This window comes from Molothrus aeneus, chromosome 3, assembly GCF_037042795.1.
Source record: "Molothrus aeneus isolate 106 chromosome 3, BPBGC_Maene_1.0, whole genome shotgun sequence".
NCBI classification, from domain to species: Eukaryota; Metazoa; Chordata; class Aves; order Passeriformes; family Icteridae; genus Molothrus; species Molothrus aeneus.
This window is the reverse complement of record NC_089648.1, coordinates 69326286-69352414: the sequence shown is the minus strand read 5'-3', so window position 1 is coordinate 69352414 and position 26129 is coordinate 69326286. Positions and strand designations below refer to the sequence as shown.

The following is a 26129-nucleotide window of genomic DNA, read 5'->3' as shown; positions in this document are numbered from 1 at the left end:
TGAGATTCATTACATTTTACTGGCAGGAGTTTGGATCAGTCCCTTTTCACAAGAGCAGTAGGACTGACTTATGCAGATTGTTTTAAGGAATGTCAGTTTGACAAAACAGAGGATTTCTGAAACTCTCCTTCAACTACAGCTCCTTGACCCTTCTCAGTGCTGCAGCCCCACGTGAACTGCCTGAGCCTCCTCTGCTTGCTGTGCACCAAATGCAACTGAACTGAACATTGTGTACCCCTGTGCCCTGCCTAGGTATTAAAATCTTTAATTTCTCCAGAAGCCTGTAAAAACTTATGTTAGCAAAAAAAAATTCTTTTTTTTTAAACAATCTGTGTAAAATTATTCTTTTTCTATCACAGAATATTCTGAGTTGCAGTATATACATGTCAGGTGTTGTATATATATATATATATATATATATATATATATATATATACATACATATACACAACACCTGACAACACAGGTACTATGTTGCCACTCTGGTTATTAAAGATTTCAAGGTAACTGAATGTAAAGGAACAAAAAGATATTCCAGCTGTTTTCATAGGGAGTTTTTCCTGAGTTTAATGATACTATGCTATACAGTAACACATCAAACACAACCCTAGAGATAATCATAGAATTTATTATACTAATTAGAAAGCTGATAATCATAGAATGGCTTGGGTTGGAAGGGAACTTCAAGATCTTCACCTTCCACTATTCCAGGCTGCTCCTAGCCCCATCCAACCTGACCTTGGACTCTTGCAGAGCTGGGGCAACCACAACTTCTCTGGGCAACCTGTGCCAGGGCCTTACCACCTCCATATTAAAGAATTTTTTTCTACAATCTAACCTGAGTAGCATAACTTCTGTATTAGAGACATACATGAATTAACCTTTCCTCATATAAAGCATTTACACTTAAAAAGCATATTTTAAAATGCTCAATGAAAAAAAAGTCAGGAGTACTCTTTTCCATTCCTTAACTGCTTCAGCTCTTTCAATGCATTATTTTTATCTTCCAGATGAATTTATTATACTTTGGACCAACTATTCTACAACTAGAATATTTTAATTTGCCTTAAAAATAAACATATTTATACTATTTTTAAACTTATTATTACTGAAATCTTTTCTGAGACAAAAAGTTGCATTTGAGATATGCAAGATGAACACTGCAGGTATAATTCACTACAGCTTTTTCTGAAGCAGTTAATCATTAAAATACAAATAATTAAGAGTTTAGAAAAATATGCCCACAGCAGCTGATCTCTGCCTAAGTGACACACAGAGGTCTGGTATCAGTTGCACTGTCAGTCTAGGGCTAATGGTATCAATACAGTAGTTCAGAGGTTCTGATCATTAAATATGGGTGCTTTGACCACTATCAAGGGTTTTACTGAATATATTTAGAATTAAGGAGATGCCAGGTTTGGCTCAAGGTGCTTTAAGTAAAGCCATAAGCATGTATTCAAATGTACAATGCTCCATGCTTTTTTAAGGTCCCAATTTAAGGTATGATAAAGTCAAAATCTAGAATAGCTCTGAACTAAATCACAGGAGGCCAAAGGTAATGGCATTACCAAGAATTCTGAAGTTAGCTAGAAAAGCAGTTATCTGACTTGCAAAAGCAGAACAAACTGAACCAGCCATTAAGAAAAGAACTTCATAAAAACTCAAGATGAAAGTGGCAGCAAAAAAAGCAAGCTTTCAAATTAGAAGGACAAACCATTATCTCTGTCTCCCTTCCCACCCACTGTTTCAACCCAGAGCTCAGCAGCTACCTGCAAATATCCTGCTGACATCTGCTCATCCCCTCCTGACTCTTACCTTCAGCTGCCTCCAGCACTTCTAAAAAAATATACAGGCATAAATGCACTTGGTGGCATTTTGAGTAAATCACTCAAAAAGCTTATCCCAGCCCTGTAAAACACAGCAATCCAAACAGAAAGGCACAAAAGAGTATTTCTTTTCTTACCTGATTCTTTAGAGCTCTTTACCACAAGTGAATCTACCTCTACTGATTTTGGTCTGAGTGGCAATGGTTCAGAGTCTAACTTTGGTTTTGCTACTGGCTCAACTTCAGATTTTGGTCGAAGAGTAACAACTTCTCCATTAGTTCTGTGGTAAGAAAAAAAAAAAAAAACAACAAAACCTGCCTAGTCAAGAGATGAAATAGTTTAAAAGGGAAAAATACCAAGAATTAGAAGCAAACTGAAAAATTATGGTAGATTTTATCACTTTCTAAAGCCTTGTTTTAAAATCAAGGTTTCTGGAGATCAATTTTACTCGTATGAAAACCAATTTTTCTGTTCCATCTCTTGCAGAGTTGCTAGATGTGCACAAAAACCCATGTGAAAATAATCCAGAACTTTTAGGACACACTTTGGCATTTCAGTTCAAAATATTACACTTCAAACAACAGGTGAGCTGAATAATATTTTCACTAATACCTCTTGAAATAATTCAGAAACTGACCCCTTGACATGAAAGAAAACTTCCTGTACAGGAAAAAGGGCTGACAAGAACAAGGTATTTCTTGCTGGATATGGAAAAAGCCACCTTGTAGCTTTTGTTCTACTATGCATTCCTTCCATATCTGCTCACATTATTCACAGACAACAAAAACCCCAGGAACAACAATGAAAAAAATCCAAAGCAGTGCAACCCCCTCCAAAATAAATAAAAAATAATAGGAAACATTTTCCTTTACAGTTCTTGCCATCACAAACCCATGCTAACCAGGCCTGATTATCTGGTTGGCCTGTACATGTCATATATAAACTGTGCCCCTTTCATTAATTCACCTCCCAAAGCCTGTAAAAGTTTTATTGCAGTAGAAAAAAAGATAGCAGCCAGATCTTCCTAAAACAATGCTAAACACTTTAAGACATTTAAATATCTCTAAGATTTAAAGGTTTCAATTATCAAGGCCCACAGCTTACTACAGACCCCTATTTAACTGCACATGTGCATCCCTTTAGAACAACAATTATTTTCTAAGCTGGAAAAGAATATGACTTGTGGTTTTAAAAAAATAATCTTTACTTGGGAAAGCCTCCAAAATACCAAGTGAATATAACACAATTCCATACTGAAAAGTTATTTAAGGTGCAAGCTCTTTGATGTAGCAGCTTTATTTGCACAAGGCCAAGTGTATCACAACCTCACTTTCTCATGGTTCTTTCAAGCCAAAATCCCAAAGGGACAGTTACCAGTCAGCTGTTGGCTTACACTTCTGGGTAAGGGCCTAGCAACTGCTGCAGTGGAGACAGAAAGGAAAATTCTATGTGTGGGAGACTGTATGGATGCAAAATTAGTTTTAGTGGAAGTTTCAAACTCATGAGGAAAAAAAATAAGTGGATCTAGAAGAAGTATTTGTACCTGTTTATCCAGTAACTCAAGTGAGAAGGCTCAAGAGTAGAGCATCTGAATGTGGTTCTGTAATAAGTGCTTCCTTCCCCAGGAGCAGACAGGAGTACCACAGTGAGTACCTTTAGCACAGAACCTCAGTTCTTCCTTTCCATCTATCTTACCCTATACAAAGTGCTCAAGCCTTGAACACTGAGGCAGCTCAAATTTTCAGGGTTTTTTTCAACACAGTAATAATTCTCAAGGGCCATGCCCACATTCTTTTATTCTACCCTTGTTAGTGTAGCTACAGCAGCCATCAGATGAGCAATTTCATCTGCACCATGGTCAGTTATGCTCTAATACTGACTCTGAGATGGATTCAATGTCTCAAAGGATTTGAAAAGCCTAAGTTCACCTTCATAAAGACTTGGAGAACTAAGACAATGGTAGGTATAAGGCAAAACTTATCCTTGCATCCTTTTCACCCTTAAAGCACACATTTCTTCCCAACTCATCCATGAGGGAAGATCAAACAGCAAATCAAATTGAATATACTTAGTGTCTGCAGTTTCAGTCATACTGACTTGGATGCAGATGATGGCAAACCAGGTTTGTCTGGACGTTTTGGGTGCAGGAGTCCTGCTCTCAGTAGGCTGTTGGTCTTGCTTGGAGGAATCGGCTTCTTGGGTGGTACTTGAGGAGCTTGTGGCTTCAAAGGTTTCTGATCCAAAGCTCCTTTTTCATCTGACAAAGGAAGTCACATTTTTAAAACTCCACATTGTCTAGAATTCTTACACCGCTAATCAGTTAGAAAGCACTTGCTGTCAGAAACGTCTTCTCTGAAGATCAAAATGAAAAATACATATGCAAGTGTCTTAAATGACATCTTATCAAAACACACAAATTACTTACCTGAGCTCAAAAAGATTTATCTAAGAGTAAGATAAATCTTCCTACTGACATGAAACAGTAGTAATAAATTATGGATTCACATTATTGCCCTGCAAATGACAGCTAAGAACCAAAAGCCTATGTACTGCGTTGTCTTTTCTACAAATTCATTTTATTTTCTTTTAAAGAGGTAGGGGTTTTTATTTTGTTGTAACTAGATTTCTTACACACACAAACAGCATAATTTATCTATGGACGAAGGGGAGGAGAGAAATTAATTTTTATCTGAATAGCTGAATTTATTTTATCTCAAGTCTGCCTTCCTACAAAGAGATGGAAATTAGGTATGAATAATACTAAAAAAAAAAACAAAAAACAAAAACCAAACAAAAAAAAAACCACCAAAAAACAAAACAACCACCTATTTATTTGTTTAGTGACTACATGACCTAACTGAATCCTGTCCAGAGGAGCTGGCATACAACATACAGGACACTGAAAAATTCAAGCTGCCTTACAAGCAATAGTCGAACAGGTTTGAACCCATGTGTCCTAACTCTACCCTGCCGGATAGCCAGAGCAAACCTTCTACTTTTCCCTGTAAAACCATGCCACAGTTCAGTATACACTAAGTACTGAATATTCTAAAGAATAATTGTTAGGTTACAGCAAAGGGTTACAGTTCTTTACAGTTACTGCCCTTATAGGGCAGTAATTCAGTAAACTGGGATGGAGAGAGTGACCTTCAGCTTTGATTTTCCCCATCCTCCCCTTCTGCAATTTGCTTTTAACCAAGTATTGATCTGATGTAAATTGTTTATGTATGCTATGGACCTGGGAGCAGGGCTGGGTATTTGCTTCAGCTCCATGCCAGCAAAGTGTCTGAACTGCCAGGTCTAGGACTGATTCCCTTTGGACAAGTCCTGCAGCCACTGAGCACCCCTCCAACCCCAAAACAGGAAGAAGCCAACGTTCTTTCACAGGAGTATTGGGAAGCCAACAGATCCTAGAGACACTTCTGCCAAAAGCACTGCTCAGGGGCAGAACTGTCTTCCTGCTTTGGGACACTTGAACACCAGGAGGAGAAAAACTGGCTGCCATCTCCCTGCAGTGTCTCAGCATGGAGCTAAGAGCACAGGATGCTGAAGCAGTGGAAGGATTTGCCACACGGTGGGGCTGCCTGCCCTGTGAAAAGCAGCACGTCAGCAGCAGCAGCAGCCACTCCTGCCTCCCCACCCAACACACAACACTGCCAGTTTTAACACCCGACACCAGCCAGCACTAACTGCAGATCAATCGGCTTTATTGAAGCTGTGCTGAGCACAAGTCGAGAATTTGCTTTTAAGAGAGTTCATAAACAGGGCAGAAAAATTGCTGTCATCAAACCCTATTCCTGAACTCTCATCTGTCAGTTCTCCCTTCTATACTCCCACTCAAAATCTGAATATAAAAAATGTCTATAGCTAAGTGGAATAAGTTAATACCAAAGGCCAAGGTTCACCATGAACACAGAAACTGGGCATTTCTGCTGGACAAAATGACATGTCTTTTTTTGGATTTTGCTTCTCAATGAAAAAGTGTTGGCTAAAAATGAATAGGTTAGTAATGGAAATTCTAGAAGATAGAAATCTGAAGACATTTACACTGGAAAAAAATTTCTACATTACAGACACCACTAAGTGCCCTTCATTATAAATACAGAAACACTCACAGAAACTCTAATTTTTGATCAATTTTTGATTGCAATTAAAGACAGATTAGTCTCCCAATAGGAATAAAAAATGACATGGTTTGATAGCTTCTGATTAGAGCTGCTCAATTAATTTTTTTTTTCTGAGAACTAGTTACAGAACAATTTCATACTTAATGGATTCAATTACTAGTATTAACAGCGCTATTTTTCCACAAGTCCAACAGCACTGATAAATGGGTATATCTTCCAGTAAAACACTAGTGCTATCTAAAAAACTAATTCTTATGACCTGATCTGCAACTGAATCCTTAACAAATTTTTCCTCCTTCATTCACTGTAGCTCAGTAAAGAAGAGTTCTCTACCTTATGTAATTTTTTTTTGTACAAGATTTTTTTTGTATAAGATTTCCTGTGTTTTTTGGATGGTGTCACTCAATATTTTTTCCTATATTCCACCATGAACAGTTGAGCTCAACTATGCAAAGATTAACACTATAGTCCAAACAGAACCAGTTTAAAATTAAACTGGTTTCTGTTTAGTAGTATTTAAAAGGAGCCAGGAGATCAACATTTCTGGAATCATACAGTTGATCTTAATTCACACCTGAAGACACTGCTCCAACAGATAAAAATTACTGTTTTCTCACATACAGAACAAACAGAACTGATTTTAACAAGTGTTTTTCATATTCAATACCTGAGAGGATGCCTTGTTAAAATGGGGGTTATAAAAACTGCCCAAGGAAGCCAAGAAACCCATCAGGAGCCACACTAGTAGAAATGCTGGTCAGCCACAGTTCTCCATTCACAGGACAGAGTGGTTTTGTAATTTGGTTAAGCTGCAGGATTTCTTCTGCAAGGCCCAACCAACACATTTGTTTAAGCTTCTCACTTTTAAACACCATCAAACATTTTCACTTGGCAAGTTTTTTCAAACATGGAAAGAAGCCTTTTAGAATCTGTTTGGGTGACAACAGTAGCTTTGCCTCTGGAAAAAGACATCCTTTAAATTTTAAGAATAAAGTAATAAATGTCTCCAAATTCAGTAGAAATTGAAAATATGGAATATAGCAAGAATTAACAGGATAAGAAATCTCCATTTCTGAGACTGTAGCATCTATCTAAGGAGTCTTGTATCTGTTCTGTGTAGCTCTTTCAAATTCTTCTGACCAGACTGATTTTTGCAGCAGTTGACCTTTGCCTTTCTAATAACTTACTACTGCTGCTCAAAACTGCAGCCACTGTCACAGAACTACACCTTCAGAAATTTAATAGTAACTATGTTACTGTGCAATACAATAACCAATCTTCAGAATGTCATATAATAACAAGAAATAAAGATTTTAATAGAGTTTAGCAGTTCCTCTAACCACTCCAAAGACATTTTTTAACATCACAGACTTGACAACTTCAGTAAATGGTATCAAGGGAGTCTGTATGATGGCTCCTGAACAGAGACCCTATTGCCAGAGCAGCCAAGTCACTATGAAGAAAACTGTCCTTACCTTTTTCTTCTGGCCTCAAAGAAAGGAATTTCTTCTCTCCAGCTGGCAATTCGGGTCTTGAAGCTGAATGCAAATGCAAACCACAGACATTTTTCAAAGAGCTTTAATTATCTTGGCCACTAACTAAAAATAAAACTAATGCCAAGTTGTGTCTTCTCTTTTGCAAGGACTGTAATACCATTTACAAACACTCACTTGAGCCCAGAAAAAGGTTTTCTGAGCCATTGTTAAAATGTTTCCAAAGTAGGCTCCATCATAATTTTAAAAATATACAGCAACAGCAAAATATATAAAGTATGAAAAGTAAGCTCAAGGTGTGACTATGGCTGCATTACTAAGAAATAAAAAACTACTTCTAAATTTTCTTTTGAAGTCATACACTGCTTCTGCAATTTAGTATTTCTCAGACCACCAGACATGTACTACATACCTGGGCTTTTAACTGGAGGTGGAGGTTTCTTTGGCTTCTGCAAAATGAAGGGGAAAAAAACAAAGTCAAGCAAGCAAGCAGATATTCTCTGTATCCAAGACAGCCTCATTTGTGTTTTGTTTTGCATACTGTAACGTGGAGCTTGTTTACCAGCTGATTTTAAAGTATTTCACAAAGGAGGCAATCAATTCAGACAGGAAACACAAAGACCTGGAACAATTCCTCTGATATCTCCCAGACAACCAATTATAAAAATTCAGGAACAAAATTCAGGTCTGTTGAAATTAAATCAGTGCTTCAGCAATGTGCATAAACAGAGGGGAAAAAAACCCTAAATCCAGTAATTGCATCTTTTGTAGTCCAAAGAATTACTCTGATCACACTCATTTTGATTTCAATATGTAAAACTCAATCTTCGTTAGTACAATGCCAGTTTAAAAGAGTAACCAGGTAATTTTTTGAACCAAAAATGTTCACTTTCAATAAAAACAGATTTCTGAATTAAGTATCAGAGGAATGGCTTCCATTAATTAACTTTTAAATTACAAGTGTAAGAAAAAACGAATAGATGCTGTCAGCAATTGTCTCAAAGACTGCAGTTACATCAAAAACATTGATTTGAGCTCCCTTACCATTATACTTAAGTGGGAGAGATGGACAAACTATGCCAGCCATTAAAAATGTACAAAATATCCAAAATATCACAATGCAACACTTTGTACATTGAAATTACTATTTTGAAACAGTTATTCATCACTTTCTGATACACTTGGAAGCTGAATCTCTGTCCTGCTGAAAGGAGACTGGCACCTCCCAGGAGAGATCCCAACCACTCATCCTTGGAATGTGATTCATTAAATTGCTTTAGAAGAGGGGCCTTTCTGGTTGTACTAAGGACAAGATTCCCTGATAAAATGATACAAAAACCTACAAAACCACTTGTTCTTCACACAGGTACTGCTGAAACCATACAGGCTCTGTGTAACACACCCCCTCCAAAAACACCCTGCAGTGGGAATTTTTCAAGCATTTACTATGGATGGATTTCACTTCTGTGCCCCTACAGTTATTGAATAACCTCTTTTTAATGCAACAAGATTTTATTCTAACATGTGAAATGTAACTAAGCAAGCAGGAGAACCTGTATTCAATTTCTTTCTCTGGTTTCAGAGGACACAAAAGCGAGTGTACCTAAGTAACAAGATTCTATTTTCTTTCTTCCCAAAAAAGTAACTACATTATCCAGCTGTGCAGCATTGCTGCCTGTACCAAAAACAATTAAACAGACTTCAGCATCAACTTGCCATTGTACAGTTCTGCTCTGTGTTTTCATGAAGTCAGTATCAAATAGCTGATTATGATCACCAGCCATCCAGTGCCTTGAACCTGAAAGCTGCTCAGTGCAAGGTGAATCCCTGTGCTGAGACATTGCACAAAGCAGAATAAAGGATCAAAGCAGGGAAATTCTGTTTAGGGTAAAAGAATGGTTTCGCCCCCCGCTCTGTAGGAAACAACTTTGTATTGTGAAATAGCAACCCTACCTACCCTCTCTTCTTGTATTTTATGGCATTTATGCCACCCTTGCACAGCTGAGAATCCATCTGTAAAGAAAATTCTGACCGGGGGTAGGTAGGTTTCTGTGTATGTGAGGCAATTCAGGATAAATGATAAATTAATAACTCCTGATCTGGAGCTGAATCCATTCCACCTGGGGCTGATGTACATTTGGGAATTAAAACAACCATCTTTGCTACACAAACATGACAGAACCAAAACATCACACTAATCTCAACAAAAAAACCCCATTGTAAAATGAGGACCAAAATTATAAGATCATTGAGAACCACAAGAAAACATGAATTTCTACAAGTTAGTACACAAGATGGTGAAAAAAAATTTCTAAATCCTACCCAAAAAATATCCTTCATATACTGCAGCCTACTGCAAGTTTTGACATGGAAAAATCCCAATCAGACCCAGAAGGGTCATCAGCATTTTGTAATTACAGTTACTTAAGGACTTGAGACAGAAAAAACCAACAGCTTATCTCCTTCCTAAACAGTAAGGGTTTAATTTAGTAATCAGTAACAAGTAACACCATGCTTTCAGAACTACATCCTTTTCTAAATGACCTGATCATCCTCATTAATTAGAGTTAATCTCAAAAAAGATGCCTCACTTTAGTATTTATGGACAAGTTAAACACAAAGATTAATCTTTTCATCTTTCTTCTTTTATACAACTAGGTCAAGATAAAGTTAAAACTGCCACAATTGTAATATTTTAAGCAGCATAATGTGCTGTGACCTCTTTTATTCTCTGCGTTTTCATTAGTAGTTTTTTGTGATACTAAACAATAGGTGTAAGAACTTACAGGGAAGTCTTTATCAGACTCTTGTATTTGAACAGCAAAGTTATCTGGGAAGACTCCTTCTTTACCATTGAGCTCTCCTCTCCACCAGCCTGGCTCTCCAGTGTCCTAAAACAAACAACAGGTCATTTCAACCAGTATTTACCTCTTCCCCAGACCAGATACAGTTACACAACAGCTTCTTCCCTTTTACTCCCAACAAAGTAATTGTTTGTCTGAAATTGGCCAGCTTAACAAGGGGAAACAGTTACAGATTGGATCAGGTTTGGTCAGGTTTTGTTTGTTTTCTAAAATGCAGGATGAAATTATATTACATCATATAAGATAAGGGTGTAAGGATAAGATCTGCAAAGGGAAGGAAAGTACATAAACCCAGTTAAGACCTAACACACAACATTTGATCTTCTCAGCTTCCTTGACCAGCAAGTTATGCAGTAAATATTCCAAATGTTATTGGCATGACGCACAATTCTACTAAATAAAAGTGATTCTGATGTGATGGATCAGCTCCACTGGTCTGAAAAGGGTGAAGAAGCAGAAGAATATACCCCCTGAGAGAAAAAATAACCACACTATGAGAAAAGAAAATACAGTATTGGATAATTAATTCAGTGGCAGAGAACTCCATTACATGATGTCACTGGATGAAGGCCTCTGTCCATAACAGAAAGTATGATGTTACACTTTACCAGCATAAATAACAGCTTTCCCCTCTGCCTCAGATCCAAAAAAATCACAGAAACCTACAATGGTTTGGGTTGAAGGGACCTGAAGGATCACCCAGTTCAAACCTCCTGCCATGGGCAGGGATGCCACTCAGTCTGCACAACTCTTCTTAGCTCCACTTTGAACCAGTGTGTGCTTGGGATAAATTGGTTTAAAAAGACAGAGCAGCAAAAGATTGAGTGAAGATGGGGCAAGGGTTGCTGTTTTTACAAAAGGGCTTCCATAACTACTCATTTCTACTGTACTTATGATCAATGATGCTCATAACAGCAACCCCTTAATTCCATAGAATTAAAATTTTAATAAAGAAAAATGTGTTAAGTCTTCTTCTGCAATTGAGCAAAAGTTGAAGATTAAACTTTCCACTTTTTTAGGAAAGTCATTATTTCTTAATATAGGCAAGCATATAAACTAACAAAAGACTGCAGAATAGTGCAGGGAAATTAATTATGGGTAGGTTTATTTTCTGTTTAGAATCATCTCTGCATCAAAATGATCTATCAAAAAGGTGCTTTCAGAATTCAACACAAATGAGAACATTCAACTCAATAATCACGTTTCTCTTACAGACAGAAAGTATCACTAATTTCTGTCTGGTTATTCTGAATCCCAGGGAACAAGAACTGTTTCTGAAGGTAAAGGGACTGTTTGAAAGCTTTTCCCATTTCCTCACTGAAAAGGCATTTGGTACTGAGCGTACACTGATCGCACTGGCCTTTGAGGACCCCAAGATAACGCCCACTCTGGAACAATCTTTGAAGTCATCTCTATCTTCATCAAGTGCACAAGCAAAGAGTTGACTCTCACATGAGAGAAATCAGTCTACAGGAATATCTGCTCCAGCAGACCCTCCTGTTTCTCAGTTCATACACAACCTCCCTGTACAAAATTCACCAAAGCCACACACATGGCCAGAGCAGACCCAGCTTTCTTACCTTACTGATTATTTGAATGATCTCGCCTTCTTTAAAGCTAAGTTCATCATTTGAGCCATCATAGGAAAATATTGTCCTGCAATATTCCTTGGCTGGAACAGAGGAGCATAATTAATCTGGATACCATGGGTAGTAACATTCCTTATAACAGCTTACTTATGCTGTCTGAGAGCTGAGAAATTCACACTATAATCATACTTTCCTTCTAGACCAGCCACCTGAGACTGATTTATGAATATTCAAATGAAAGCAAAAATAAGATTATATACTTATTGAGCAAAGGAAATAGATCCTTGAGAAGTTAGAAGTATAAGCCCCAAAGCATTTTTTTCACAACAGCAACTTTATTCAAGCCCTCTGATTTCAGAGGGAAAAAAGAGGCATTAAAACTGTAACAGTTAAAAATGTTACAGCACACCTACCCCCCCAAGAGCATTTATATATTCAATTTTGTGCTACTTTACACAAGCTTATTAGAGTTTTTATCTGTTTTCTCAAAATTGATCTAAATTTCAAATTTGCAATCCCAATTAAATACAGGCAGCTGTTTTCAAGATACATCCCTGATTAACATGTACAGCTACAGAAATTTCAGGCAGCAGACTACAGAAATTGCGCAGTGAAACCAAGTAACTAAAGCAAAGGCATTCCTTGGCTAAGCACCTGAAATCAGAGCTCATCTGAGCCATCAACTCTCGGCCACAGCCTCTTCTGCAAAAGCAGAAAGAATAATTATTTTCTTTCCATTTGGAACAATTCAAAACTAATCCATTTTAAATTGTGGTAACAATTGAAAAGGCAAGAGGATTTGTTTTCCTTCCCACACTGGCACAAAAACAACCATGAGAAAGGCCAAAATACATAAACATAGACTTTTTAACCCCAGCACATATTAAACAATTTAGCAGCTAAAAAGGTTGTATTTCTGTATCTGACACACTAAGAAAGAGGAAGCAAACAGAAAGGACTCTTTAGCTGCTGCCATAACCTATCAGGTGTTTGGCACTGACAGCACAATGAGCAGCTGCTTCACCCTCCAGTTAGAGCAGCACACCATCAAGTCACAGAATCACAGAATCATCTGCAATTCTTAATGATAGCTTTTGCTGGGTGGCAAGAGAATAAATCAGTTGCAGTCAAACCTTTTTGCTGTTGTTGTGTTTTGTTTAATCAAGATACACATCTTTAGTTTAAAAATGCACAACTTGTATTCACAAAGAAAAAGGAGTAATAACCACTATGTTAAAATGCCAAAGTATGCCAAGCTTGAAGAGATAATATATATAGATTTTGTATCCTATTATAACTGGGGGAAAGAGGGATCAAATTGTGATTATTTTACTTTTTAAAGAAAATATTTTTATATACTTGCACCAGAGGCCAAAACAAACTTCCAAAACCAGAAGAGCCTCACTGCAAAATAAGCCAACCTAGCCTAAACATTTCAGAGATCTGCGTTTATCTGCTAAGAGATGAACACAGTTTATTTTAAAACCTGGTCTCTCAAAACTGAGGATGAGACACGTCAACTACACTATGGTCTATATTTAAATAAAACACTAAGGAAGAAAAACAAGCCTAAGGTGTAAGATGTTCTTTTGTGGTGTCTGTAGGTATTACCTACTGATGTTCTCCCACAGCTTCTATTACTGTCATATTTAAGTTCCTCTCTGACATATTTGCTTCTCTGGGAGAGAGACTCCGCATGGCTACAGGATTAGATCAACTTCCGTGCTTTTAGCATGAGATGCACCTGAAACTATTAAAGGAGCTAAATACTGAATGCTTTGGGTGTCCAGCATTGAATGTTGGCATTTTTTTCTAGGCAGAGTTGCGTTAATTTTTATGCATACTTTTAGACAAGTCAAATTTCACAATGCTCAGGGCTGCACATTGTCTTGCTGGTTCTTAGAGCAATAGCACTGGAATGGTTTAAAAGCAAGATGTTGCAGTTTTCTTATTTCTGCAAATTATGCATTCCATAGAAAACAACACACCAAAATAAGGTACTTCCACATAAAACAAAAATATACTTAAAATTACAATACAGAAGTTGACAAAATGTCTGCTATGGAACCGGGGAAATGAGCAGTCTACACATCACATAATCAAAGTTAATTTTTCATAGGGATTGGCACTCCCACAAGATGTTTTGGGTTCACTTAAAAATATCTCTCTTGATAAAACTGTGCAATTTGGCAGCTAAATGAAGTCATAAATTCTTAAGAGATAAAAAAGAAAAATAAAAAAACAGCATAAACAGAATCACAATGGAACTGGATTATGAAGGGAAGAGACCTCAACACAACCTAAGCACCAACTTTCAGATGCATGCTGCCACCTCCACAGAAAATCCTGAGCCTACAAAGGAACTTGTGTAACCTGGGGACAGAAATTGTGCTGGGAGACTGTTCCATGGAAATAGGTCTCCAGCATCCCATCAGAATCAAGCCAGGCAGAAAGTAAACAACATGTCAACAGAAAATTAATGCAAAACAACTGTTGCAATAAAAGTTCCTATCCCAGCCTTATTTTGTTCTAGGAGATAACCCTACAAATGTTTTTGATTTTTTTTCTGAAGAAATGTAAGCAAAAATTACTTTAGACTTTTTTGCACTTGCCTAACACCTCAAGGGTACAGAACATTACACAAAACTTCAGTACAGGCAGACGTTTTAGATTTTAACACCAAAAAAACAAACTGATAACCAAATAGTTCATAAGAAAGGACTACCACATAACAGATGTAAATATCCATCAGCCTTACCTTTTGGTTTACTTTCAGCTTCTGGTTTTATTACTTCAGGTGTGTTTTCAGTTTTTGTTGTACTGGGAAAATGAATTAACTTTGTTCCAGGAGGATGGTTAGGTAATGGCTATATTAAGGAAAAAGAACTTTGTTAACAAAAATTCTTTCAAGTTTTGTTTGTTATTAGGCTACGGAAGATATTGAATTTTTCATTAGCTGAGATGATGAAAATTACCATCTCCAAGAGATTTAATGAGTTTTCCCACTAAGTACTTAGCTTACTGTATTACTTCATTACAGACACTGCACTTAGAGTTTGTCTACTGGTCAAAGACAGAGCACAGCTTTCAAACTGGAAGCTGATCTCAGGACATGGTCAAATATACTTTAGCAATTGTATGTCAGCTGTTCCAGGTGTTACTCTCCCATTAGCCTGAATATTGCCTCCTCCAGCACATAACAGAAGCAGTTATTTAACAGCTCTGCTCACAGTAACTCTCTGGCCATGCTGACTCTTCACTGGAATAAGGCAGAGATACTCAGCAGCCATACAGCACTTCAGACAAGCAGTTTTTAACTACTCAGACAAATGAAAGAGAACATGAAAACCCATCCCAGCTTCCTTTCTCTCTCAGCAATTTGTACAGAACAGTTCAAGTGTCACTAGAGATTTCTCCTAAATGAAAAAACAAAGATGCATTGCCACAAGTTTCAGAGTTTAACATCTAACTAAAATAAATTACAGAATATTTAATTTTTCCCCTCAGAAACTTACTGAGCTGCCAGGCAGATTCCGACAGCTTCAGCTGCATCCACCTCTTCACACCCAGAGCTACAAACCCAGAATATGATCTTACAGTCAGTACTCACCTGAGCAGCCCTAACAGCATTACTGATATGAAAAATCCCACTGCCTTTAGTTACTCTGCTCATTTTCATCTACAGTTCAACTTTGCAGATCTTCTACTGTCAGAGAAACCGGATTTACTCTCCTTAGAGCCAGACAATGCCTGTAGGCTGATGCTTGGTGCCTCTGACACACCATAGAAGAAGCCAAGGTCATTTGGGATGTTCCTGCAGTACCTATGCAATTTAACTCTCTCCAGAATGGTATATGAAGGAAGCACTAAAATAACCCTCCTCTGAGATTAAACACCTCCAACATGGAAATAGTTCTCTGCATTTCCCCTTCCAATGTAAGATGCAATTAGGAATAAGAGAGGAAGTTTAGGCAGACAGGGTAGAAATAGCCTGAGCCCATGTGGGATGTTGGGAGAGCTGGAAGGATCTCCTGCAGCAGCATTTACACTCTTGGGCCCATCAGATCCATCAGTGCTCAGTCTTCCTGTGCTGAACAGCTTGAATTTTCCAAGGGAAAAGAGACCTCTCCTCTACACAGTTTTCTTATTTTTTTCTTACTGTCTTAAAAGACTGACAGTGCTCTCCAAGCATTTCATCAGCTAACGCCAAAGCAAGTTAAGCACAAATCCAAGGAAGCCATCTATTTTTACAAGAGATTCATGAGAATTATCTCCCTTGGGCTCTCCATGCTGTTCTGTAAGTCTGTCCACCTTTGGGATGACTTTGGCAACAAGTATAAGTGGAATATTAAGTGCTAAACTAAAATGTTTATTTCTCTGACATTAAGCTATGCAAAACTGTTTTCTCACTTCATTTCCTCTCTTGATGAGAAATTATCTACCAGACCTTTCCAGACAGGCCAACCAAAACTGCACAGCATATGTCACTGCATATATATAGTCAAATAGAACAATTCAAAAGGTCTGAGCAGACTTCATATTAATTGCACGAGTTTGGAAAGGCTCTTTAAATTCCCAAGTGACAAGGCAGACAGTAGGGAGGCACCCTTTTGAATGATCAATCTCATGACAAGAAAGCAAACTGGAAGCTAGGTTCTGAAAACCTACTCTTAACAGCATTCACATGAACATCACAGTGATCACAGCCTGCCACATCAAGGGACAAAGGGAAGGAATGAGGAGAATCCATATGACTTCACAGAACCATGGAGAAGTTTGAGCTGGAAGGGACCTTCAGTGACCATCCAACTCCCTGCCATGAGCACGGACACCTCCCACAGAACCAGGATGCTGAAAGCCCCAACCAGTCTGGCCTTGAACAATGCCAAAGATGTGGTAATCATAACTTGTGTGGACAATCTGTTCCAGCACCCCACCTCCCTCACCATGAAGAGCACCTTCCTTATCTCCTCTCTTTTCTTCCTAAGTCTCCCCTCTTTTAGTTCAAACCACTGCCCCTTGTCCTCTCATTACAGACCTCAGTAAGAAGTCTCTCTCCATCTATATATCCATCTATGTATTGAAAGGTTGCAGTGAGGTCTGCCACAGACCTTTTCTAAACAACACCTTTTTTAGGAAGCAACATTCCCCAAGCTTTAAACAGAAGGCAAAACACTTGCAACTTTTCCAAATCTGATGCTCTGACCAGACCAGAAACAAACACTACACACACCATACCATTGCTCTGAGCATTGCTACTGAAGAAAAACACATTCAAGGAAGTCTCCAATCCTCCCTCCTCCCAGGGACTCACCTCACGTATTGCCCTACATCAATACAATTATTACCATGGCAGAGGAAAACAAATCAATCACCAGAACAGCATTAATGACCATAACCCAGAAACAAAAATTGAAATAGACAAAGTCTTTAAAAGCTTTCTTTATCACCTGAGTCAAAACTGGATTATCTCAGCTGCCTTTAATTTACCAAAAGCTGAAAATCCATATATAAGCTCTTGGAATAGTAAACTCAAGTTAAAGGACTGAGCATTGTTGCTGTGCTTCCAAGGAGTAAGAGTGCTCTTGAGTTCAGATCAAAATAAAATTCAAACAAAGAATAAAAGGGCTCCTTTTCCCACTCAACCATAAAAAATGGGGAAAAGAAAATGCAAAATCCTAGAACTGCATTTCTGTGTAAGGCTTACAGGCTTACATAACCAGTAATTTATGAAGCTTGGTAGCACTCACTGAAGGTAATGGCAGTTGACACCTAGAACAGCAGTCTCAACATCCGCCAAAACGTGAGAAAAAAACCCAAATAAGCCAAAACACAAAGAAATGCCAAAATATTCCTTGTTTTAAAAAACAAATTTAACTTATATTGGTAGACTTAATCTTCTCCCATACTATACATAAAGTCTGTTACAAGGTGAACGAGAGGGACCTCACACTGCAGATGTGTTTGAGATGCCACTGTGTCTTTCAGCACATGACTCTGAAAGAGTATTTATGTATCAGCTTGGTTTTTAGTCTCTAATGATTTAAATACCAAGACATTTGAATAGACCTTTTGGAATCAATGTTAAATACAACTTGCTGTGAAACATATTCAAGGAGATTTGTTTTGTTTTATAGGCAAGAGCCCTATGAGAGGGGTAATGGTCAGATTCCACATCCCCTAAATTATTTTTACAGGAAATCTCAAAAGAACAATATGTACCACTACAAACCTTATCTTGCTTTTTATCTTCTGATTCATTACTGGATAATCTTGTTTTAAGTTTCACTGAGCCTTCCTTAAAGATATCTCCAAACCCAACACCTCGGATTTTCTTTGGCTGTGCTGGTCCCAAAGCAGGTTCACTCCCATTTCCTGGAGAGGTCACAGGTGAGGTAGGACTATTGAAAACAGGCTCTGAAAATAAAATAAGAAAGGGAAAGCTATTTTAAATGCTGAAATTATTTATTAGCTCTTCTGGGAAAAAAGTGGAAGCAGCACAGTTTTGTGCACTCCTTCTGATAAAGAGCTTTTTAAGGAACACCACTGTAGCTGTAACACCTCACATTTGTTCTCATTTTATATTTAATGTAAGACCAACTTAAATCACACCCGTTTTGTCCTGATTACTCTGGCAACTAAGTCAACAGCTCACTAATATTCTTGCTATTTCAATTATCACTCAGGCTCCACAGCCTGTGAACATTAGTGGTTTCCATTAGTTTTATGAAACGCTGCTTACGCACTCACTGAAAATGGCATTTTAGTCCAACATTTAAAAGCTTCTCATTTGAACAGCTACAACCACAGAAAGCAATAATCAATAAAGGCCCATAATGAATCCAAACATGTTTCAACTGTCACAGAAAAGAGTGCGCATTTCAGGGGCAGAGTGATGCCTCTCAAGGAACCAAAGAGACATTTTCCTACTGCTCAAAATGCTCCAAGCATTCAAACCAGATACAGTTGTTGGAAATTAATCACTGCTGGATAATTCAACTATTTACAATTCTTTTAATCTTTCAGTTTTAAGGGACAGCATTTATCCACCCCCTAGAAATGTATTTCAGAGAATAACTTAATTTTGTTGCTAAGAGCTTTGCAACTCTTTTTTTAAGAAGTTTTTAAACTATGGTTAGATCTGTTAAAGTCCACAAATTAGTATACATAGTCAAGCAACTTCTGCATGCAGAATTCCAGGAGACAGTCATGTGAAAGCAGACAGCTTTTATAAACCAGAGTCAAAGTGGCCTCCACGTCTTTTAGTCTTTGGGTCAAGTTCTTTTCAGCCCACGCAGGCCTGTGAACTGCAATAAAGATTAAAGCCTCTTCCTCCTATCATTAATTTAAGATATTTTGATGGTACCGTGAAGCTAAGTTCTCTTGACTTCAGTTGCTCACCTTTTGTCTACCCAGCTGCTCTTTATTTAGTTATACCCCGCTCATATGTCATAGGACAGCTAAACATCCCTTTGGTGGGCAAAGTCCAGGTTGCACCTTTGAATGACCACAAGTGAGTGAAAGGACTATTTCCCAAGAGTGAGATGGGAACCAAAAGGTACTCCAGACCCTGACTGTGAAAGTACTGAGCATTAAATACAACCCCCGGGGGATGAGAGGCTGAACACCCCAACTTGTTAGGTACTGACAGGAAATACAATTACTTCAAATTACTATGCACTGTCACTGATCTCAGAATCCACCAATTAAGATCAACATATACCCATTTGTAAATTCACTGCACCAGACCCCACTAAACTCAGGGAACTTGACCTCCAAGGAAACAGCCACTGAGCCATTTGGGACTGCTCAAGTCAAACTCTTATTTTATGCTACTGTGATTTCCACAATTTCCAAAAAAAAATTCCAAGCCAGCTTCCCTATGTCTGAGCAAGACCTTTTTTGAAGCAATCAGTACTGGACACCACACAAATGAAGGTGCACATCACCACAGGGTAAAAAAAAACCCTGTTTTGCTCGAATGTTAGACCACTGTCTTTTAAAAATCAATTAACTCCTGCTACGATGTTCCCAAAAAACATTCCTGTTTCAGCAATACCATATGACAAGTCCACTTCAAATTGATCTTCACAGATTGAAATGTTTCTAAAGTGCACTTTCAAGGGAACAGAGAAATTGCCTGTAAAGCACAGACCTGCCTGGCACCACCCAGGCTACTGTCCAGCCACAGAGCATCTGCTTCTGCCCCAGCTATACAGTCACGGCCAGAAAAGGACAGCCAAATGTAAATCCTGCCTTAAAAACATCTTATTGTTAGATTAAAACATAATCTAAGGCCTAAGAACTGGGACCTGTCACGGTCATATTTTCTGAAAAATCCCTTCACTGGGATTTCTTCTCCTGGGAAGCTGAGAAGCCTCAGAAAAGAATGAAAACAATAATTATCTGATTGCTGCTCTTGTGTTTGGAATGTGGTCTGGACATTGTTTACCAACAGGTGTATGTTTGATTGGTTTCCTGTGAATTGTTTTTACTTAATGACCAATCACCATCAGCTGTGCTGGACTCTGAGGAGTCAGTCACGAGTTTTTCATTATCATTCTTGTTAAGCCTTCTGTCTGTATCCTTTCTCTTTCTTTAGTATAGTTTTAGTATAGCATTCTTTAATATAATATAATACCATAAAATAATAAATCAGCCTTCTGAGAACATGGAGTCAGATTCCTCATCTCTCACCTCATCCTGGGAACCTCACAAACTGAACAGGGATCTCCTTCCTTGGACTTATTTTAAGTTGAGGCTCTCCACACTGTTTTGATTCCTAAATGACTTGGTTAAACACTTGAATTTTCTGTTTTAGAGAGCTCATGTCTGTGAGAATAAGACTGAAAAAAGCTATTAAACAAAAGAATAATTTTATATCCAAGTCTAAAAAATATCAACTTTGAATATGATAAAATTTCTAGTGATAAAGTGTATACCACACATTTGCAAGATTAAGACTTTGACTGCAATTTTATTATGAGTGAAAATGGGAGCAGACATGTATCCTCATATTCAGCATTAACTCTTTCTGGAAAGAAATGAGAACATCATTCTTAGGAAGATTGAATTCTTTACAACTTTGTTGTACTTTAACCATAATACCCCAAATTATACCAGAAATCAAAAATTACTTTGCTAAGAGTTTGCAACAAACAGAACACTACCTGTGTCATCCAGAGCATCCTGTGTTTCTCCATCATCCGTTGATTCCAATTCTTTCACAAAGTTTGAAGGAAACATCCCTGCCTTGCCATTTAGTATTCCACTCCACCATCCTTCTTCTACCTGTATAGAAATATTTTGCACATTATCAATGGAGTAAAAGGAAATTGCTTTCAATTCCATACAAACTCTACAGCCAGCTTTGGGGAAAGTTCAAATTATCACAATTTCCTTGTACAGAAACGTACCAAACATGTAGAAGTATTAGACAAAAACAAGAGGAAGAACACAATTTAATGTTACTTGTATCACTACAGCAATGATCCTAACAGGAGACTAAGGCCCAGTCTAGTTAATCCCAAAAAGCAGAAAAATGTTCATCAACTTTCTCAAAACAGAATAAGAGGCATTGCACATTTAACATAACAAAGAAGTATTAAACTGTTAATGAAATGCAGATGAAACTTTGAGTCTGTGTGTCCATGGAAATTTTTATGTGCTCTTGCTGTCCATCTGTCTTTTCCTCTGTCTTGTCCAGTTTCCACCAGTCCTGCTCCAAATGGCCTCATATCCACAGGGCAGCTTCACACAATTTTGATCAAAAGATGAGTTTGAAAGATTAAATTTCTACAGATAATGTGAGGTAGAACACAGAAAAGTCCTTAAGGACATCAGAGAAATGGAAAATTAAGCTATCCACTCCATCTAGAAGGAAGTTGAACAACACAGCCTGGCCCTACATGCACCACAGGGGCAGGGACCTGCCCCAACCTCACCAAGTCCACAAGGATTTTGTGGAGGTACACCACAGTCCTAAGTCTAGCAACATATTGGAAAGTTTATCAGGAATACTCCACATGGTCTAAAGCAGAACAAATAAAAGCAGGGCAGGGAGAGGTGATGGGGTAAAATGATACCAAAGGACTAAGAATTGTGCCCTTTGAATTTATGAAGTTTTCAAAATGTCGTAAATGAATTCAGTTTATTTACCTAATGAGCACCAGTTAAAAACTATAATGAAGATAAATTTTCAGAATCTTTTATTTAGGTTGCCCTGTTTTGAGGCTGGAAAGCTGTTTTTAAGAAAGGAAAGCAAGAGGAAAAGGAAAAAGCCAACCAAGCAGCAGCTGTTTGCACTATCTTTTTATAGCCTGGCTTTTTAGGTCACTATGCCTGACACACAGGCATGGTTTTTAAATGCCAGTCCACCTCCAGGCAAGCAGAGCCCAAGGAGAACCTGGCAGCTGCAGACACAGGCAATGAAAATAGCACTGTTGTTTTTAAAGGCATCCTGGTATGAAAATACAGCTTTGTTGTGGATGGTTCAAACTCAGAGACTGGGCCTCTGAAACAAATTTTAAGCACAGATTTCTGGCAAGTGCTGCCCAGGCTCCAGCACCTCAGGTTTGATGGAACACATAACAGAAAATTAAAATACAAATGCCTTGACTCACTCACACCACTCACTCAGGAGCCATGAGAAAGGGACTTTTAATAGTTACAGTAGAGAAAGTGACCTGAGCATCCATTTATTCTTCTGCCAAGAGATGGGGTCAGCAAAGCACTTTACAGCAAAGTAAAGTGATGCCAACTCAGAGGCACTCGGGAACAAACCCAAAATTTCTTGGGCACACTCACTCAGCCTCCTCACCATACTGCCTTTATATAAACCCCTGACTAGACACAAACTGCATTGCCAGAAAAGGTTTCTTTCATCAACATTATGACAAAGGCTAAAGAAGCTCTCCATGCTTTGGTGGAGAACATCTGCACATCTGTTAGCAGCAGCAACACAGATGACAATTTCATAACCCTTCTCCTCCATTCCAAAATATTATCATATGATCCAATTTCCACGAGAGAGAGGTACAGCTCTGGTACACGCACCAGAACTTTTTTTTCAGTGTGAATCTCATCAACTTATTTGTACAAAAACACAGACTTCCAAAGAAAAAATGGGGAAGAAAGCTGGAATAAGCAGCTTTACCAATCTGTTGTGTTTTTCTTTTTTTTTCTAAAAACTTCCCTAATGATGTTATATGACATTTTATTTTGCTTGAAAAAACAGCATGCAAATACTAAAACTATAATACTACAAAAATAAATCTGCTATTTATTGCTGCTCCTGACAGGAGAGAGGGGAAGATATAAAGGAGAAACAAAGGTTTTAGAGCAATGGCAGTCACCACCGTGCACTCTGTGCATGTTCTTCATGTGTAAAACCCACATGACTTTCTAGAATCAAAAAGCCCTGTGGATTCAGCCAGCACATTACACAATTTTCTTCCCAAAAAGTTACTTCTGCTCTCTTCAATATCAACCATTTAATTGCTGAACCCATTTGCCTTCACCTTTGATTTCATGATCAGTGGTGTCATTTATATCAACTCGATTTACAAAAAGCACTCAAGGGCTAAATATTGAATTATTCTCAAGTAACTGATAGAGCCAATCCCCCTCACAGAGCTGATTTTACCTTATTTTCCCCACAGAAAGAGGTGACCAAACAATTTTTCCTTGAAGTAAAAGTTACAAAGTCATCTGCATGCACAGAAACAACACCTTTTACATATAAACATAAAGATGCAAACTATCTCACAGTAATGAGGACAAATTACCTAAGACAAGTTATCCCAGCATATTGCACAAGCCATGGACAGTATTTTCTACCATTCTTTGCATTTCTGGTCCCATCAGTACAGTTTCATGAAGCAGACAGACATAGTCTACACCTGTCAGGTCTTTTCTACATCACCATGAAAACAGGGTGCAAAGAGTTCTGTGACCATACTAAGCTGCACTATTTTTCTATCAGGTAGCATTTTCCTAAAAATTTGTCAAAGAAGTAGCAAAGACCTGGTAGTACAAAAACATATTTTCAAATCATTAAAAAAGGAATAAGCATGGCAACTAACAGAAAAAAAAATCTAAATAATAAAATATAATCCACACTTCCTTAAGAAACCAGATGAGGAAATGCTCTGATTTTTTTATTCTGTTTGGCCATCTCTGGTACATGACACCACACACCCCTCTGAAAATAATTCCAGATGCCAACATGTGCAAGCAAAAGAGTTGTTTCCACAATAGTTCACTGTACATGCTCTCTCATGAATGCTTACACTGGACCATCCAGTCACAACTGCCAGTGCAGGCACCATCCACAAATTAAACTGCTGAGGTTACCCAGGAACACTCCTCAAAAAAACACCCACACACAAAGGCATTTATGAAACTGTGAGTTTAGTGAGCAGGTTTTGCAAGTCACTTGCTCTGTTTACTCTCAGATATTAAATTCTGGAAGTATTAGTGCAAATGCATCTAAGGACATAGTTTTTTCCTTGCTAGGAAAATGGAAGAGTCCTTCCTGGCAACTGTCGGGTTAGCACTCTCTTCCAAAGAGGGTCATGCACATGGAAAACACAGTCCCATAAAGCTACTTAAAAAGCACCACCAACAGCACATGTCTAGGAAGAAAACTTCACTCTCCCTCCTCAGAGCCTCAGGGAGGAAGAGATGGCACCAGGGAAGGTCAGAGCCTGCTGTGCAGAAGTTTTCCACTGAGTTCTAAAAATGCTCCTTCCACAATCACTCTGATCTTTTCCACAGCTTCCCTGACAGATTTCACATTTGGAAGAGACACTCCTCTGACACAGACAAGCTTCCCACCACTGCTATTGAATGGAACAGACACCAAGGAAGCACATGGGTAAGAAAAGATAAGAAACCACCACTCCAACTCAATGGGTTTACAAGAGAACTTGAAACTGGCAAATCAAGTCAAATAACACTTTTCACCTGTATCAATTTGGAGTATGTCTGCCTAAAGAAACTGGTCCAACAGTTTTACCACAAAGCATCCTAAAGCCAAGGATCACACAGACAGGGCCAAAGAACTGCAAAACCCTTTCAAAAAATGAATCTGTGTAATAGATCACAATTTATTACTGTAATGATAAAATATTTCTTCTAAACATCTAGCATTCATAGTTTTAGTATTAGATCCTGAGAGAAAAAACTCCAGAATTATTAATTTTAGCTGCAAAAACACTACTTCCCATGCTATTTTCCCGACATGCTTGTAATACAAATAATCAGCCAAAAAAGTGGTTTGACTCTCAGCACATGAATGGCCAGCTCTGTAGAACAGCTTACCTCATCAATGATGTCAATCACATCCCCCAGCTTGAGCTCCAGCTCATCCTCATTCTGCGGGATGTAGTCGAAGAGCACTTTGCACTGCCGCTTCTTGGACCCTGATCCAAGGGAAACACCAGAAGTAAGAACACTCATAAAGGAGAACCATCCTTCCTACACCCTGCTCCTGAAGACCCAGAAACCATTCCAAAAAGCTATGTAGCTTTTGATCCTGATTTTGTGGTTTGCTTGGGTCACCTTAGGCTAGGGAGCCATGGTTCTGATAAACGAACACTATACCAATTTCCAACCTGCTATAAAAAGCATGTTGACACAAGCAAGTCAGGTAAATCCCCACTACAGTGATTTCTCAAGCTATTTCCCAACCAAAATTTGCAGAAATGGCAATCACTGCCAGTTAGTATCTACTTGGAAGAAAATGTACAAGTTTGAGCTTCCAGTCCTTAAGTAATCCTGAAAGCAGGAAGAACTTTTGTTATGCACCACACTGGAGAGCTCACAGACCTTCAGGCCTCTAAGAAGGACCTTGCTAACCACAGCTCTGCGGTAATGCCAACATTTGCTGGGCTCATATTTCAAAATCTGAACTCATTTTTATCTGTGAATTAAAAAAAACCTACCTTTTCTCAGTGCCAGTATGGCATCCAGTAATTCAAACTGTCAATTAGCAGTCTTCGACAAAGGCAAGATTAAAATCAAGTGCAGTTTTTAGCTGTTTGCCCCATACCATTAAAGCACTGCAGACATTAAAAAGACTAAATGACATCCTGAGAGGGGAGAGCATTGAAGTGGCTTCTGAGAACTCAAGCCCTGCAGCCACAGTGGTGTGAACCCACACTGCCTAATTACTCTGCACATATCCTGGAGCGCTGCTCCTACTGAACCCAGTTTATGCACTTCTCCT

At 38.3% G+C, this 26129-nt stretch overlaps 1 protein-coding gene across 1 annotated transcript in view; it reads right to left on the bottom strand.

The window, feature by feature from the left end:
• CD2AP (CD2 associated protein) overlaps window positions 1-26129 on the bottom strand; it is a 76712-nt gene that overhangs the window by 10260 nt on the left and 40323 nt on the right. The window contains exons 4-13 of the mRNA XM_066547148.1: window positions 25223-25323; window positions 21070-21190; window positions 18132-18316; window positions 14658-14766; window positions 11891-11982; window positions 10233-10337; window positions 7859-7895; window positions 7429-7491; window positions 3924-4083; window positions 1964-2106 (exon numbers count right to left, since the gene is read on the bottom strand). Of these exons, the coding sequence (XP_066403245.1) occupies window positions 1964-2106; window positions 3924-4083; window positions 7429-7491; window positions 7859-7895; window positions 10233-10337; window positions 11891-11982; window positions 14658-14766; window positions 18132-18316; window positions 21070-21190; window positions 25223-25323 (1116 nt within the window). The remainder of the gene's footprint in view (window positions 1-1963; window positions 2107-3923; window positions 4084-7428; window positions 7492-7858; window positions 7896-10232; window positions 10338-11890; window positions 11983-14657; window positions 14767-18131; window positions 18317-21069; window positions 21191-25222; window positions 25324-26129) is intronic.